Source organism: Apium graveolens, chromosome 10 (assembly GCF_009905375.1).
Source record: "Apium graveolens cultivar Ventura chromosome 10, ASM990537v1, whole genome shotgun sequence".
In the NCBI taxonomy this organism is placed as follows: Eukaryota; Viridiplantae; Streptophyta; class Magnoliopsida; order Apiales; family Apiaceae; genus Apium; species Apium graveolens.
In genome coordinates, this window is record NC_133656.1 from 206633998 (window position 1) to 206649278 (window position 15281).

Consider the following 15281-nt stretch of genomic DNA (forward strand, 5'->3'; position numbering starts at 1 on the left):
AAATGTATTATTCTACGAAATATGTTTAGTTTGCAGAATATTTGTTCAAATTGCAGAATATACATATTATAAAAAAATATCCATAATACACCACTTCACGGCTTCAAGTGCTCAGAATACCCATCGACATAGGAACCACCCAAAATAGTGATAAACTGCATATTCTACAGATGCATATTTCCTTTTTTATAAAATTTGCAAATAATGCACATGTGTGACATGCATATTTACTTTTACTCTAGCAGTGTTCTTTGCAATTTTTTTTATAAAAAAAACCGCATAATAGTAATGCGTATTTAGTGGGTAAATTGGGCATCCCTCCCGCCAAATGATATTTTCGCCATCACGCCCCAAATGTTCATATTTTACCCCATATTATACTTATTAAACTTAAATAATTTTCAACAAATTTAATAAATTAGTGATATTTGTTAACAACTAGATCTTCGTAAAAAATAAACATATGTATAAAATAATATGTTTTATCATTATTATCCAAATATATATAATGTATTTACTATATCTTCTTTCATTATTTATGCAATTAAAATATATATAAATAATATTATAAATCACAAATATGTATATATATATGCGTGTTTAAAGTATTATTTATATTTATAGTAAATTTGAATTCATAAATATATAAGAAAATATATTGGAATAATCGAATTTTAACCGGGGGTTTTCGGGTTTTTAATCGGGTCGGACCGGGCCGAAGCCCAGGTTTTTAACCGGGCCGGACCGGATTTTGCCTAAAAATATAGGGCCCGTCAAGGCCCTAAGTCCGGGCCGGGACCGGACTTGATTGGACTTTAACCAGATCGGGCTGGGCCAGATTTTCGGGTCCGGGTGTAGTTGCGGGAGCATTTAAATTAACACTTGTTTAGGAATACAAGCACCGAGCACGCTCGGCCTGAAAATAAACAGGAGGCGGCACTGGTAAGGTATTTGGCATTTGGAGCTGGACAACCAATTTATGGTAGTGGAAAGTGACGCACTCCTTGTAATGAATGTTATAAATAAACAGAAAAATAAATGGCTGGAATGTGGTCACATTGTAACCAAGTGTTGAGACTTATTTAAGATTAGGAAGGATGTGTATGTTAGAATACAAGCGAATAGGGTGGTTCAACCGGAGTGCCTTGTTCGGTCTCCTCCCTAGTTTTTTATTCTTCTTCATGTTAATACAAATGGTCTTTTGTTTTTAAAGAAAAATTACTATGTTTACAAATTAGGGAAAATAATTATAATGTGACACCTTATTATAATACATATTAGGTGCAATGTCATAAGTTGGACAGGTTTGTTTCTTCTCCTTCGTCCTTTAATCAATGCCTTCAATTAAAAAATCCAGTCGCTTTTGATTGAAGCATTTTCATGTGTTTAGCCCTTTTGTTTCCATTTCAAACTTCCAAAATAACATGGTGCGACCATGCTCCTCCACACTCAAAACTAGTCGGTTAATGTGTCAATTAAAGATTAAACGAAAATTCGACCATTCAAAAATTTATTAGAATAATTATTTTATAAAAATAATATCCTTCTAATAAGATTTACTATAATAGTCTTATTTATGATCAGATTTACTCTTCAAAAATAATTTGTTGTGGTTAAATAAATTTAAAATTATATTAATAAATTAATTTTCTAAATTAATCAAATTTTATTAAAAATATCAGAAATTTTAGAACACCAAACGAGAAGAACATCAAAATTACTTGTTTATTTTTGAGTTCGTTTCTTACAAATGACATAAGTTTTCGTGTGTATTATTAAATATGAATAAAAGCAACCTCACTTCATCTTCACATATCTTGAATGAGTTATATTAAAAATTTATTACTTTTTCATTAATATTGTTCGTGAAACTTGTGTGAAACATACTGCTGCAGCGGATGTTATTGTTAGTAGTTGGTAATTTATTTTAGGTGCGCGGCTCCTCGCAGTGATGTGGACACATGAACCGCCAATTGCCAAATATTCCGATGGTTGCTACTTTTTACTTATTGTGCTCGCTCTTGTAATCTATAATCTAGGATGAACGAAAATTGACCGACCCGTCAAAACCAACTCAAATCAAAACCAACTCAAATCAATTCTTTTTTTGCCGGATAAGCCGATCCGTTCAAAAAACCGAGATTTGAACAGGTTAATTTTTAAAAAACCCGATTAAATTGGGTTGGGTCAGGGTTTGGCTAATTTTAACCCTGAACCAACCCAATTAGAAATAGTGCAGACCCATTAAATTTTTATATAGTCCAGTAGTCTAACATAGTCCATATCTATTCTAGAGTCCAGCCCAATTGAAAATGTAACCTAAATCAAATTACCTAGGGTTACTTACTTACAATCTAACACAAAAGGAAATAATAAAGTCGCTGCTCAGCTCCCGCCTCTCGCTCTCTTCTCTATTCTCACATCTCACTTTTTCAGTATTTTTTAGTTTCTAGTTCTACTTGTAGGTAACATGGACCAGGAAGACATCGGTGCAAAGAATGACATAGTCAAGGCAGCCATTAATGTTATCGACGAATAGAACTATGCCATCATCTACAAAACTCCTGTTAATTTATTTTGAACTAGTTTACGTTTCTAAGAACTTATTCTTATAATCCTATCGTGTAATATTTTGGTTGGCAATGATACCGTTGGACTTGTGGATTTTATGCCAGTGACCAGTGACCAGTGACCTTTTATCAAGTGTGGCAGTGGACTTATGCTGTTATGCATCTCCTGTTGTTTATGATGTTGTAAACTAGGTGTAAAAACCGCGCTTCGCGCGATTGTTATAAACTTGTTTGTTCTTTTTTTGATGAATGAATGTTGCCCACCCTTTTTTCCAAGTCGATAGCTGCATGTGTTTTAGAATGCATGTGCTTTCAAAAACAGTAAATCCCACATTTTATCCTCTGTGCAACAGATTAGTTTCAGGTTGAAGCATCAGGTTTTTATGCATAAGCACAGAGCTGTCAATAAATATGCCTCTCATATTTGCAGCATATTATAAATTGACATATCAAGGTTACATATCACATCTGGTTTGTTGTGTAGGGCCTCAAATTTACAAAGATTAAGGCCATGGACAAAGTTTATATTTTGAGGCCTAATAAATTGCAGAACATTGAACATTATCCTCTGCACTAATTGAAGACAGTACATGTGACTCAAAAAAAGAATAATGAATGAGATCAGTTTTAATAGTGCAAGTAATATGATTAGATTTTAGTAAAAATAAAAATTAACTTGTGCAAATGTGTTCCAATAATAAGGAATTTTAAGATATTTTAAAATGAGAGTACTGGGTCTGTTTGAGGTGAATCCATGCACACTTTAGCAATATCATTCATTGTATTCCTTGGCGTATAATTAAGGTGAATTCATACCACCATCATTCCTGTACTCCCTGGCTCATATTTTACCTTCATTATTCCCTATAATTTTGTGTTGCATAAAGGTTAGCTGGGGTGGAGCGCGGTTCGGTTCAGGGCGATTTTTGATCAAAGCCGAAACCGAAACCGCATGTACTCGGTTTTTAAAATTGAAAACCGAAACCGCAACCGAAACCATCGGTTCGGTTTCGGTTTGAAAAACCTCGGTTCGGTTTTAATCGGATTGGTTTTAAAACCGCATCACTCAAAATTAAAAACACAAATATAATTACTAGAATTTTGAATTAAATAAATTATAAAGTACATTTATTATCAAATAAGAAATTACAAAGTATTCAAAATACTATTTAATAGTTGTATGCTTATTGCTTAATGTTAGTTTTATGCTTAAAATTTTTGTATTGGCAGTCATGACTGCCTGACAGGTCTTTCTAACAATAATCTATTCATCCGTCCATTTGCATAATGGGAAAACTCAATCCAAGCAGCATACAAAGTAATCGATAAAAAAATGCAGACAAAAATGGTCATTTACAGCTTGGAAATATAATATGCACTTGTTAACCTTGACTCTCTGTACATACAAGTAACTAGTAATGAGATTCTGAAGTTGAAGGTTACAAAAATGCAGTCAGCCACGAGAAGTCATGATCCCTTGGAAATTATATATATATACACATGTTACATGAATATTAATTTTAGAAATTTATATTATATAAATATATTATTTATTTCTTTATTTTAATAGTTCAGATCGGTTTCGGGTTTTTTCGGTTCGGTTGCAACGTATAACCGAAAGCGCAAACCGGTTTCGGTTTTTGATTTTTCGGTTTCGATTTCGGTTCGGATTTAAGTGGTTCAGTTTTTATCGGTTTTAAACGGTTTCGGTTTCGGTTTTTTGCTCAGCCCTAAGGTTAGCTATTAAATCATTATAGATATTATAATTGTTAATTTATGATTAGCTTATTTATTTTTTGCTGGTTTAACAAACCAGCATATCGCGAGGTTGAGAACAGTGCTGAGTAAAAATGATCTGAACAATTAAGATATAAAATTGTTTTTAATTTTTTACGAGAAATGAGATAGAGAGCGTATCCGGACAGGTTGCGGTATTCTGCACAAAGTAACTTGTTTATTACAACGCCGTATTTAAAACCAGTAAGAACACACAAGTCATAGGATACACAAGTCATAGGTTGCTCATCCTGTAGGCTTGAGCAGGGACGACAGGCATTTCATCATTTTTACATGCCAAGAGTTGTATAAAACTAAGTCTTCCATCTTCAAATATTCTTACAGGCTGTTAGATATATTTGATAATGTCATGGCTAATATGTTTTATGTTTAGATTTCAGATCTTATTTGAACAGAACAAATCAGTACTTAACTGATCAGTACTTATACTGGAAGTCAGAACTTAAGGTACTGGAAGTCAGAACTTAAGGGATATCAGTACTTATGTTATCAGGAGATAGATATCAGAACTTAAGTGCTGAAGGACGATCAGATAAGGACAGTAGCTGATTAAAGTTAAGAAGATCAAGATAAACATAAGAAGAGATATGCATGAAGAAGGAATTCTGTGAAGAATGGAATACTTGGAATAGAAGATATCTGATTGATATATTTTAGGAAGCAGAATTATATTCCATATCAATTAGCGAATATCTTGTAACTGTGTAGTATATAAACACAGAAATAGAGTTTACACTAGAGGTGTTATCATTATCGAGAATATTATTTATTATAACTCTAGAAGCTCTCGTGATATTTTGTTCATCACTGAGAGATAACAGTTCCAGATTGTAACAGAGTTTATTGTTTAAATAAAGTTTGTTTTCTGTTACATAAGTTCTTGAAGTTTGATTTGATTGTAATAAACACTGTATTCACCCCCTCTACAGTGAAAGTGTGACCTAACAAGGAGATTAATTGTTCAACATATACTTCCTCTTCCAATTCTCCATTGAGAAAAGCACTTTTCACATCCATTTGAAAGACAGTAAACTTTTTGTGAGCAGCATAAGCCATGAATATCCTTATGGCTTCTAACCTAGCAACTGGAGCAAATGTTTTATTGGGGATAGGATGACAGAGGATCGAGATGTTGTTTATTTTGCTAGATTCTGTCAACTTATTTATACGTATTGTACTGCTGAACCCCAGTTAGTCAGCACTCAAACCCCACCTTTTAAGGTTGCAAAAAGGTACTTTAACGACCTGATAAATGCTGACACAAAGAAATCAATGGTGAGACAATTACAGATTCCTCAGTCTGTGAAACAGATTCTGGTAAATGCTGATCCAGCTACTTACAAATCTGTTTACTCAAATGTTCAACCAACTCACCATAACCAAAATCCATCAACCTCAGTCCCTACCTCTCATTCTACTCAACTTACCCTCAGAACTTATCTCAAATCATATCTCTCCACTTCACAGACTGCTCAACCTTCTTCTTCAGCACCTACTGTGAAGCCTACATCCTCTAAGCCAAAGAGAACAAAGACTGTTCCTCAAACATCTCAGAAGAAGAGGAGGATTACTTTGAGAGATGAAACAGATTCTGAAGATCAGGTTCCTTCTTCAGAACCTATGATTTATGAAGCTGAGAAGGCAACTTCTCAGAAGGATTCTGCAATTGGGGGTTCTAGGCTTCTCAAGAGGCTTAGACGTATGACTGTTCCTGCAACTCCCAAGGAATCCAAATCAACAAGGAAGTACAAGAAACAGAGGGCACAGAGGCCAGTTTCAGATGATGAGGAGGAAGCAGCTAAGGAAGGGGATCAGGAATCTCTGATCTCACAAGACAAGGAATTTGCTCCAGTCACTTCTTCTCTATCAACTCCATTTCAGGAACCTGTATCTGACAAGGCTAATTTACCTTCTTTATCTCTTGTTGATCCAGGCACAAGTGCTGAAATTGATATTCAGAACTTGGTTGTGCCTGAAATACTTTTCTTAGAAGCTCCAACAGCAAATAATCCTTCCACAACACCTGTTACTGATGCTGTTCAAACTCCTGAGTTATCACTAACACCTTCTCTGCATCAAGATGATGATCAGATTTTAGGTGAGCATCAGGATATGGCTGTTGATCAGAACTTAGTATCAGATCAGCAATTAGAGGATGTTGAAGCCTCCATTGCTACTCATACAGTTGTCTTATCAGAAGATACTGATTCTTTAAGTTCTGATGCTGCAAATGTTGGAGATACTGGTGAAGCTGCTACAACTGTAGATGCTGATGCAGCAGGTCCTTCAGGACATACTCCTCCACTGACTCTTCCTAAGTCTGAACTGCTAAAGGAGTTTGTTATCAGGGATGCACCAGTACCTTGGAGTGAAACTCCTGCAGGACAGGAGTGGACTAAGGAATGGAACTCAGTTTCATGTGTTCCAAATGCTTTACATCTTGCTGAGCACTTGACTAAAGCTGATGAAATGTTAAATTCTGATGATTTTAAAACCCAGCTTAGAGTCACTGCATTGAGTACTAAACATCTACAAGGTCTTCATTCCAACACTCATGCAGAGCTACACAAGATTCAGGAGAACTTTATTAAACAGGAACAAGTTTGGAAACTTGATAAGAAAAAGTTCTTCCAACCTACCATTGACAGGGTTGCTTATATTGAGAAAACTCAAGAGAAGCAACAAGCTCAGATTGATCAAATTCTGACAAATCAAGCTTCTCAGCAATCGCAACTTACTGAAATCCAGACCTCAGTGGAACTACTTATCTCTCTTTTATTACCTGCTGATGCCAAAAAGGGGGAGAAGGTAATTAAGTCCAAATGCAAAACCAACAAGTCACTGCAAGGACAGGATGATGGAAAAGATGACCAAGGAAACTCTGGAATGGGTAGTGGTCATAGTCAAGGTAGAAGATTTACATCAAGACAAGCTAGTCACAGAACAAGTTCTGATACTGGGAAAAGAATAAGTTCTGCTGCTGGTAAAAGGATAAGTTCTGATGAACTTCTAGATCTTGATGAGGAAATGTCAAGACAGTTATTTCTTCAAGAAAATCCAGGGATGGACTTGGAAAGTTTAAAGGAAGAAGAAGCCAGACTTAAATCAGAGAAAGTCACATCTAAATCTGAAGCTTCTGGTAAAAAGTTACTTCCAAAACCTAAAGGCATTGTGATCAAAGAGAGGATACATACTGAAGAAACTTTGGCTAGATCACAACCACAGATAGATCCAAGATCCAAGGGTAAAGAAAAGGTTGGTGAACCTATCAAGCCTTATGTACCTCCTGAGGAAGAAGAAATTACTGATGGAAAACATAATCTTGCTCTGACTTCAAGAAAAATTCTTAAAACAACCTCTGACATGGCTCAAGTTGTTCAGAGTCAAGAAATTGTAAGTTCTGATATTCAGAAGAAGCAAGTAACCTCTGACAGTGCTCAAGTTAACTTGATATCAGAAGATAAATCTAAAACACTCCTACCAGGATTCACTAAAGCAAAACAGACTCAATCTTTGAAGACTACTTTAAGTGGTTTTGAAGCAAGAGTAGTTACTGGAAAGGAAGCTAGAGATAAAACTGGATTGGGAAGTGCTGATGAAAGAAGAGTACACAACACTACTGATGATCCAACTTCCTTGAGTGAACCAGGTATTGGAGCAACTCCTGAGAGATTGAATCAACTAGAATCTGTACAGATGGTTTACCATACCTACTTGAAAGAATACATCATGTTGTATTTCATGACAGATGGTAGGGTTTATCATATAAGACAAAATGCCATTCCATTGAAGTATTTTGAAGAATTGGAGCATGTATTATTCTTACTTCAAGTGGATGACAGAATAACAGAGACTGCTGCAAACTACTTAAAGGAACAGATTCAGAGACAGAAAAGACTTTATTATGTTAAGTCTGACAGCAGATATGTTCCAAAGTACAGAAATCACAATGGTGATATTGTTGATATGAAGCCTAATACTGCACAGATCAGAACATATCTTGGTATTAAGGGGCTTGAATTCAATCTAGAGTCTAACAAAGCTTATGTCATAAGACTAGATCGGGAGTTGAGAAAAGCAAAGATTAATGATCTCAGAGCTGCAATATTTCAAACTGGTGAAGATACTGCAGAGCTTAAAGATGTCAAACGGAGAATGATTGATGAACTCAGATATGCTGAGAAATGTTTGTTGAAGAATTATCTCAGAACAACTTCTGACATCAGAGAGATCGGAAAATGATGAAGCCAAGTCGAAGATCTACAACTGCTTAAATTCTGATATTTATACAGGTTGAAGTTGTTATCAGAAGTTGAATTGGTAAAAACTTTAAGGACTGTAAGTTGTAGTTATCTTGTCTATTTCTCATGCATTTGTACTTAATGTTTTTGACATCATCAAATATCTGTTAAACTTGTATATTTTGTTAATTTACAAGTTGGGGGAGATTGTTAGATATATTTGATAATGTCATGGCTAATATGTTTTATGTTTAGATTTCAGATCTTATTTGAACAGAACAAATCAGTACTTAACTGATCAGTACTTATACTGGAAGTCAGAACTTAAGGTACTGGAAGTCAGAACTTAAGGGATATCAGTACTTATGTTATCAGGAGATAGATATCAGAACTTAAGTGCTGAAGGACGATCAGATAAGGACAGTAGCTGATTAAAGTTAAGAAGATCAAGATAAACATAAGAAGAGATATGCATGAAGAAGGAATTCCGTGAAGAATGGAATACTTGGAATAGAAGATATCTGATTGATATATTTTAGGAAGCAGAATTATATTCCATATCAATTAGCGAATATCTTGTAACTGTGTAGTATATAAACACAGAAATAGAGTTTACACTAGAGGTGTTATCATTATCGAGAATATTATTTATTATAACTCTAGAAGCTCTCGTGATATTTTGTTCATCACTGAGAGATAACAGTTCCAGATTGTAACAGAGTTTATTGTTTAAATAAAGTTTGTTTTCTGTTACATAAGTTCTTGAAGTTTGATTTGATTGTAATAAACACTGTATTCACCCCCTCTACAGTGAAAGTGTGACCTAACACAGGCTGTTGGTGTATCTAAATGCATCAAGAAGGTTGGTTTTGAGACCATGTATTTGAACCTGCATTTAAAAAGTGTGAGAATACATGTACAGGTACATGTTGAGCAAAAATTTGTAATTTCAAATAACATACGACATATCATTAATTATCACACAGTTATTTGTAATGTAGGCCCATAATGATTAACTTGTAACAACAATTATAGATGCCTTTTTGACAATAATTTTTAGATCTGATTTGTAGGATTTCAAGCATGACTGGGCTGTTTGTGATTACATGTGGATAAGTAAATACAAATTTTAAGAACACAAATTTTAACCCTGGAAAGGATAAGGTTTATAGAGGAAGTAAATAATTTTTAGGAACACAAATTCTAACTGAAAAGAACAGTTGACCAAGCTTTATATTAAAGCAGAAACCGTGCAAAATACAGGCCTACTTCCATTTAAAATGTAAGCAGGGCAAAGTTTTATGCAAAAAGCTATTAGAGGAGCACGAATTTACCTAAAATCAGAATAAATAGTTTATAAATAATGCAAAACAATTTTTCTAATCAAAGATGAGAGCATGGGGGCTGCCCCAAATGATCATAATATCAAGATAATTCCTACAGGGTATAACATTATGATGTAAGCGGCAGATTCATACCAAAATACAGGCAAATATGATTTTTGAATAAAGTATTGGCCCCCTTTTTTTAGTTGTCGAGCTAGTTGAGTGGCTAGAACATCTATTTTGTTGCGCTTTCCAAATGTAGCTCAGACATGCCAATATGCCGCGCTGAGTATATAATATGGCAAATGTGAGTATTTTGAATGCTATACAGGGAGAAAACATGAACCAAAAAAACTACAATGCAAGTAATTGTTATAGCGAATGCAAATGTGAGTAATCTGAATGCTATACAGGGAGAAAGCATGCACCAAAAAAATCACAATGCAAGTAATTGTTATAGAGAATGAATCTAATAACACTATTTACGGATCATTTTAAGAGTACCCCGCCTAATTCCATAAATTAACAAGATCCCTCCTGATGTTTTAAAATATAAGGAGTAAGCAACGCAGTATGACATAACTTTGTTTGTTATTTATTTCTATGGTGTGCTATTATCTAAAGCAGGGAGCAGTGATGGAAATGGAAGCAATAGCTGAACACTAGTTAATCAATGTAGCAGTAGAATATTTTGCTAAATATGCAGATGTTTTTTTGGGAAGGGTTGAAAATGCCGCCATTTAAATTGAAAATTGTTCAGATTTTTTGTAGATTTTCTATTTTCATGTTGTTTTGGTATTATAGATACAAAGCAAATCCAGATGGTGCTATCTATTATATATGTTGTGCTCTATAAAAGAAGTAGCAGTGTAGTGTCTGATGCCTTACAGTGTCACGTGTCGGCGCCTGAATGTTGTTGAAGACCTCTTTGTAAACAATGTTCTTGATAAGTGCCTGATCCTTTACCTCACTATTAGCATTGACTATGACCGACCCTTCTATTCCGGTCATCCTAGATATAGCCACATAAACCTGGCCATGGGTGAATACCTGGCCAGGCAGATACAAGCCTACACGTTTCAAAGATTGGCCCTGGCTTTTATTGATTGTCATCGCGAAACACGACGCTATCGGCAGCTGAAGCCTATTAAGTTTGAATGGCCATTTTGATTCTTTTGGGGACATGATGATACGCGGGATGGTGACATTTTGACCAATTTTTGCTCCAGAAATTATGTTTCCTCGGATAGACCACTTGCACAGGCGTGTGACTATTAATCGTGTCCCATTACAAAGACCTGTTGTCACATCTCTGTCCGAGAAGCACACACGAGAATGCATTTATTATTTTAATAATAAGTCATTTATATTTTATTTAAGATTTTAATTGTGTTACTTGTTATTATTAATATGAGTTGATGGAATTTAGTATCAAATGTGCAAAATATTTATATATTACAAAGTTTATGCATTTAGTTGTTTGACGTTTATGTGCTAACTTAATATTATTAAGAAAGTAAATGTTATATTGTATTTCATAAAAATAATTATTTAAAGTATAGATAAAAATTTAGTTACTGAATTGTGAGTTAATTGTTAAAATAACTATTAGAGCAATTTTTTAAGATTTTAAGTTGGCCATGCATGCATGTCCATTCACACTTGGTGGCATACTCTTATTAATTGGTTATATTATAATAATAGTAAAATAATAATAATAAAAAGATTATAATCATAGTGTGACCTAGTGACCAAGTTGAAGGTCAGTTGGGTCAGCTATGCATGGTTCCCTAATTAATATGATTTGATTAGAATGCGTTTAAATAAGAAATTAAATCAATAAAAAAATTAAATATTAGAGGGGATATTTGGAAAAAAGAAATAATAATAATAATAATAATAATAATAATAATAATAATAATAATAATAATAAATAAACAAGAAAATGAGATGGATTTAAGAAAATGTAAAACTTTGTATTCAAGAATTTATTCTAGATAGAATAGATTTTAATTTAAATTATTTTTAGAGCTTTAGTTGAAAAAAATATAGAATTTAAGACCTAGTATAATTTTTAAATTAAAAAGGGAAATTTTGGCGAGTGATGCAGAGGTGGGAAGGTTACTACTTGTTTTATAAAATTAAATAAGTAAGTGTATTTAGTAAAAAGAAAAACGTGTACAAAGCAAGAAAATGGGCCATGAGGCATTGATTAATAAAATGAATAAAACAATATTAAGTCAAAATGACCATGGAACACTAGTATAATAAATAAATGAATAAATATATAATTAAGAATTCAAGTCCATGCGAGTAGATTGAAAATTAGTATTTATTTATTTAATTAATTAAATAATTAATTAATAGAAGTAGTAGTGACACTACAGAAGAATAAGGTGACCAAGTTGAGGTCACTTATTTTATTAGCATACGATCTTGTTTATAAAGAGTTGATAAGCTTGAAATAAAAAATGAAAAAAAAAAAAAAAAGAAAAAGGTAGCAAACGTGGCTATCAAATTGATAGTATGAGTGTCGTATTCAAAGGTCATATAGATTAACATAGTACTCAGACAAAAAAAAACAAAGAAACACAAGTAGAAAAAAAAACTTTCCGTTAACTTTTGGGTATCAATATATATGAGAACAAAAGGGAGTATAAGAATACGGGAGATGAACAAAACAGAGTTTGGCGGATTAGTGAACCTAGTAATTTCCGAAGAGCTCAATTAACAAGGAAGATAGGAGATCAACGACTCCAGCGTTTGACATCGACTAGAGCTTCTTAAAATTTATTGGATTAAAATCGTATAAGGTGAGTATAAATCAGAACCTCATTCTAATATAATTATCTTTATAAGTTTATTTTAATTACTTGATTATGAGAATATTACTTGAATATATTGTTTAATTATATGTGCATGTTGTAAATTGTTTATATTATGTGACTGTATACTTATTGTGTTGTACTGGCTGTAAAATAGTTATAATCGTATAACCTGCTACTTGGATTCTTTTTAACATTCTATAAAGATGAATAAGCACTTGGATTAATTAAAGACGCTGTGATCATCAATATTATACTATCAAAGATAGGCCTTACTAGCCTTTAACGTGAATTAGTAGCCTTTGTGGCTATCAATGTGAATTTCCATCCTTTTGGCTATTAACGTGAATTATGAGCCTTTGAGGCAATAATGTGAAACAATGTGAATTCCGGAATGATACTAAAAGATTGATTGGTCACAACAATAAAAGTCAAGGGAATATTAGCACATATGTATTCATGTACATGGCACAAGTATTTTATTGTTCTTTTATATTGTTAAATTTATTAGAGTAAAAGTTATAATGATTTATTCTTATTGAGTTGCAACTCATATCAAATGCAAATACTTTACAAGTTATCCAAAAAAATAGACTTTTGTATGATATCAAGTTTGGAGTGGTAAATACAGGTTTAAGTCACATGTCGGTCAGCTAATGCTCCAGACTCCCTACTCTTCAGCACTTATATATATAGCTATACTTAGCTAAGTCTTTTGGGAAGCTATTTATAATTTTTGTGTCGAATCTATTTGTATAACTTAAGGAAGAATGTGGGTTTGTAATATTAATACATATGCTTGTGTGTATTTAAAATTTGAGCGCTTGAACCTATTTAGTTTTTACAAGTATATATTCAATTAGATTAAATCATATAAATACAATGAGGTACAAGGGTGTCACACCTGCGGATTGATTTAAGTTTCTGAGAAGCATGATGGGGGTCCCTTCTTTAAGCCGTATATTATGGTTTGGGACCCCGCTGAATCTTAAACTATTTAAAAATTCAGCGGGGTATAACACATCATCATCAGGCTTAATGCTCGCCTTACACACACTATCAGAGCTTAAATATGTTCTCCCCTCTCCATGTATCATGTTCATTACGAAGTCATTCAATTCCTGAACCGTTTTATTTTTTGGTGTTAATATAGCACGCTCTTTTAGGTATGCAGGGTCATTATAATTTTGCAGCAGCGAAGGGTAGACTTCATCAACAATGACTTCCATTGGATTCTCGATTGTTGGGCTACACAACTATGGTGGAATTCTTATTATTTCATGTGCTGAATCATCGTACAGTGAACCATCTCCTATTTGTAAGAGCCATTTATCAAATAATGCTATTTTTTCGGCCTCTACTGCATCAATCCCTTCCTTGTGGAGCCTCATATTCTGCTTTAGCTCATAAATCTCGAAGTGTGGCCAAAGATAAGATGAGTTAAGTGAGGCGTCAATAATATCTGCACGTTCACCTTGTGGAATAACTGGCAGAATTTGGTGAAAATCTCCACCACACACGACTGTAAGGCCTCCAAAGGGCCTAGCCCGACTATTATCATACCGTATGCTCATTAAATCTCTTAAGGTTTTATCCAGAGCCTCAAAACAATATTTGTGGGTCATCGGTGCCTCATCCCAAATAATGAGAGAAGTTTTTTGAATGGGTTTGGCTAATTGTGTACCATGTTTGATCTCGCATATAGATTCAGCTGTTATGTCTAATGGGATGTGAAATCGGGAGTGAGTTGTCCGACCATTGGGCAATAACACCGATGCTAACCCAGAAGTAGCAACAGGTAGGACTATTAATGATTTTGATCTTAATTTAGAAGCGATTGTATTCCATAAGAATATTTTCCCGGTGCCACCATGACTACTGATGAAGAACAACTTGCCTTCATCATGCTGAATAGAGTGTAAAATTGCATCATAAGCACTTCTCTGGAATTGGTTTAAAGCATTTAGCGACTTTTCATGCAAGGTCTTCAAAGATGGCCGATCATAATCCAATTCCTCGTTTAGTAATCTATTTGTCAAGTCCTGCGTGAGGGAAGAATCTAGCTGCGGCATCCCATCTATGTCTTTCAGGCTCTTGCCTAATTTTTGCATAATATCATCAATTTCAGCCAATGGATATGCCTCCATTTGTTCTTTTGTTAGTTTTAGGTCAGGGGCTTGAAATCTTCTTCGTTACAAGTGCAGCATGTCTTCTGATAGTATTTCCGAATGAATTCTCCAAAGTTCTGGCACATTGGAAACTTGGCAAAAGACAAGCATTGTAACAAATAGATTGTGTAGCTCATTTCCTGTTGCCCAAACCGCAGCTTCAGATAAGCAATCTATCCATTCCTTGTCATCATCCAACAATCCCAAAGCATAGCATGCATCCTTGAACGTGGGATATGTCACGCCATCTACCGTTCTAATGCACTCAAATGATGTGCTCCCTTTTCATAAAATACGAGCATGCGCATATAGAATCGTTCTCCACTTGACGGATGTGCAAAGTAAATTCTACCAA

At 34.1% G+C, this 15281-nt stretch overlaps 2 protein-coding genes across 2 annotated transcripts; both read right to left on the minus strand.

Moving 5' to 3' along the window:
- Positions 1–9431: 9431 nt before the first annotated feature.
- LOC141691718 (uncharacterized) lies at positions 9432–11274 on the minus strand. Its single transcript, XM_074496476.1, has 2 exons — positions 10822–11274; positions 9432–9497 (listed from the first exon to the last, which is right to left on the minus strand). Exons 1-2 carry the CDS (start codon positions 11272–11274, stop codon positions 9432–9434), a joined length of 519 nt encoding a protein of 172 aa, XP_074352577.1.
- Positions 11275–14014: 2740 nt separating this feature from the next.
- On the minus strand, positions 14015–14905 carry LOC141691719 (uncharacterized). Its single transcript, XM_074496477.1, has one exon. The coding sequence runs from the start codon at positions 14903–14905 to the stop codon at positions 14015–14017; it is 891 nt and encodes a 296-aa protein (XP_074352578.1).
- Between the last annotated feature and the right edge of the window lie 376 nt (positions 14906–15281).

What these genes read in the sequence shown, in the direction of transcription:
- LOC141691718 (XM_074496476.1), bottom strand. Translation starts at nt 11,274, where the DNA reads ATGCATTCTCGTGTGTGCTTCTCGGACAGAGATGTGACAACAGGTCTT. An exon ending in AGGCGCCGACACGTGACACT is followed by an intron (nt 9,498 to 10,821) that starts GTAAGGCATCAG and finishes TTTTAAATGCAG; the next exon opens with GTTCAAATACATGGTCTCAA.
- LOC141691719 (XM_074496477.1), bottom strand. Translation starts at nt 14,905, where the DNA reads ATGGAGGCATATCCATTGGCTGAAATTGATGATATTATGCAAAAATTA.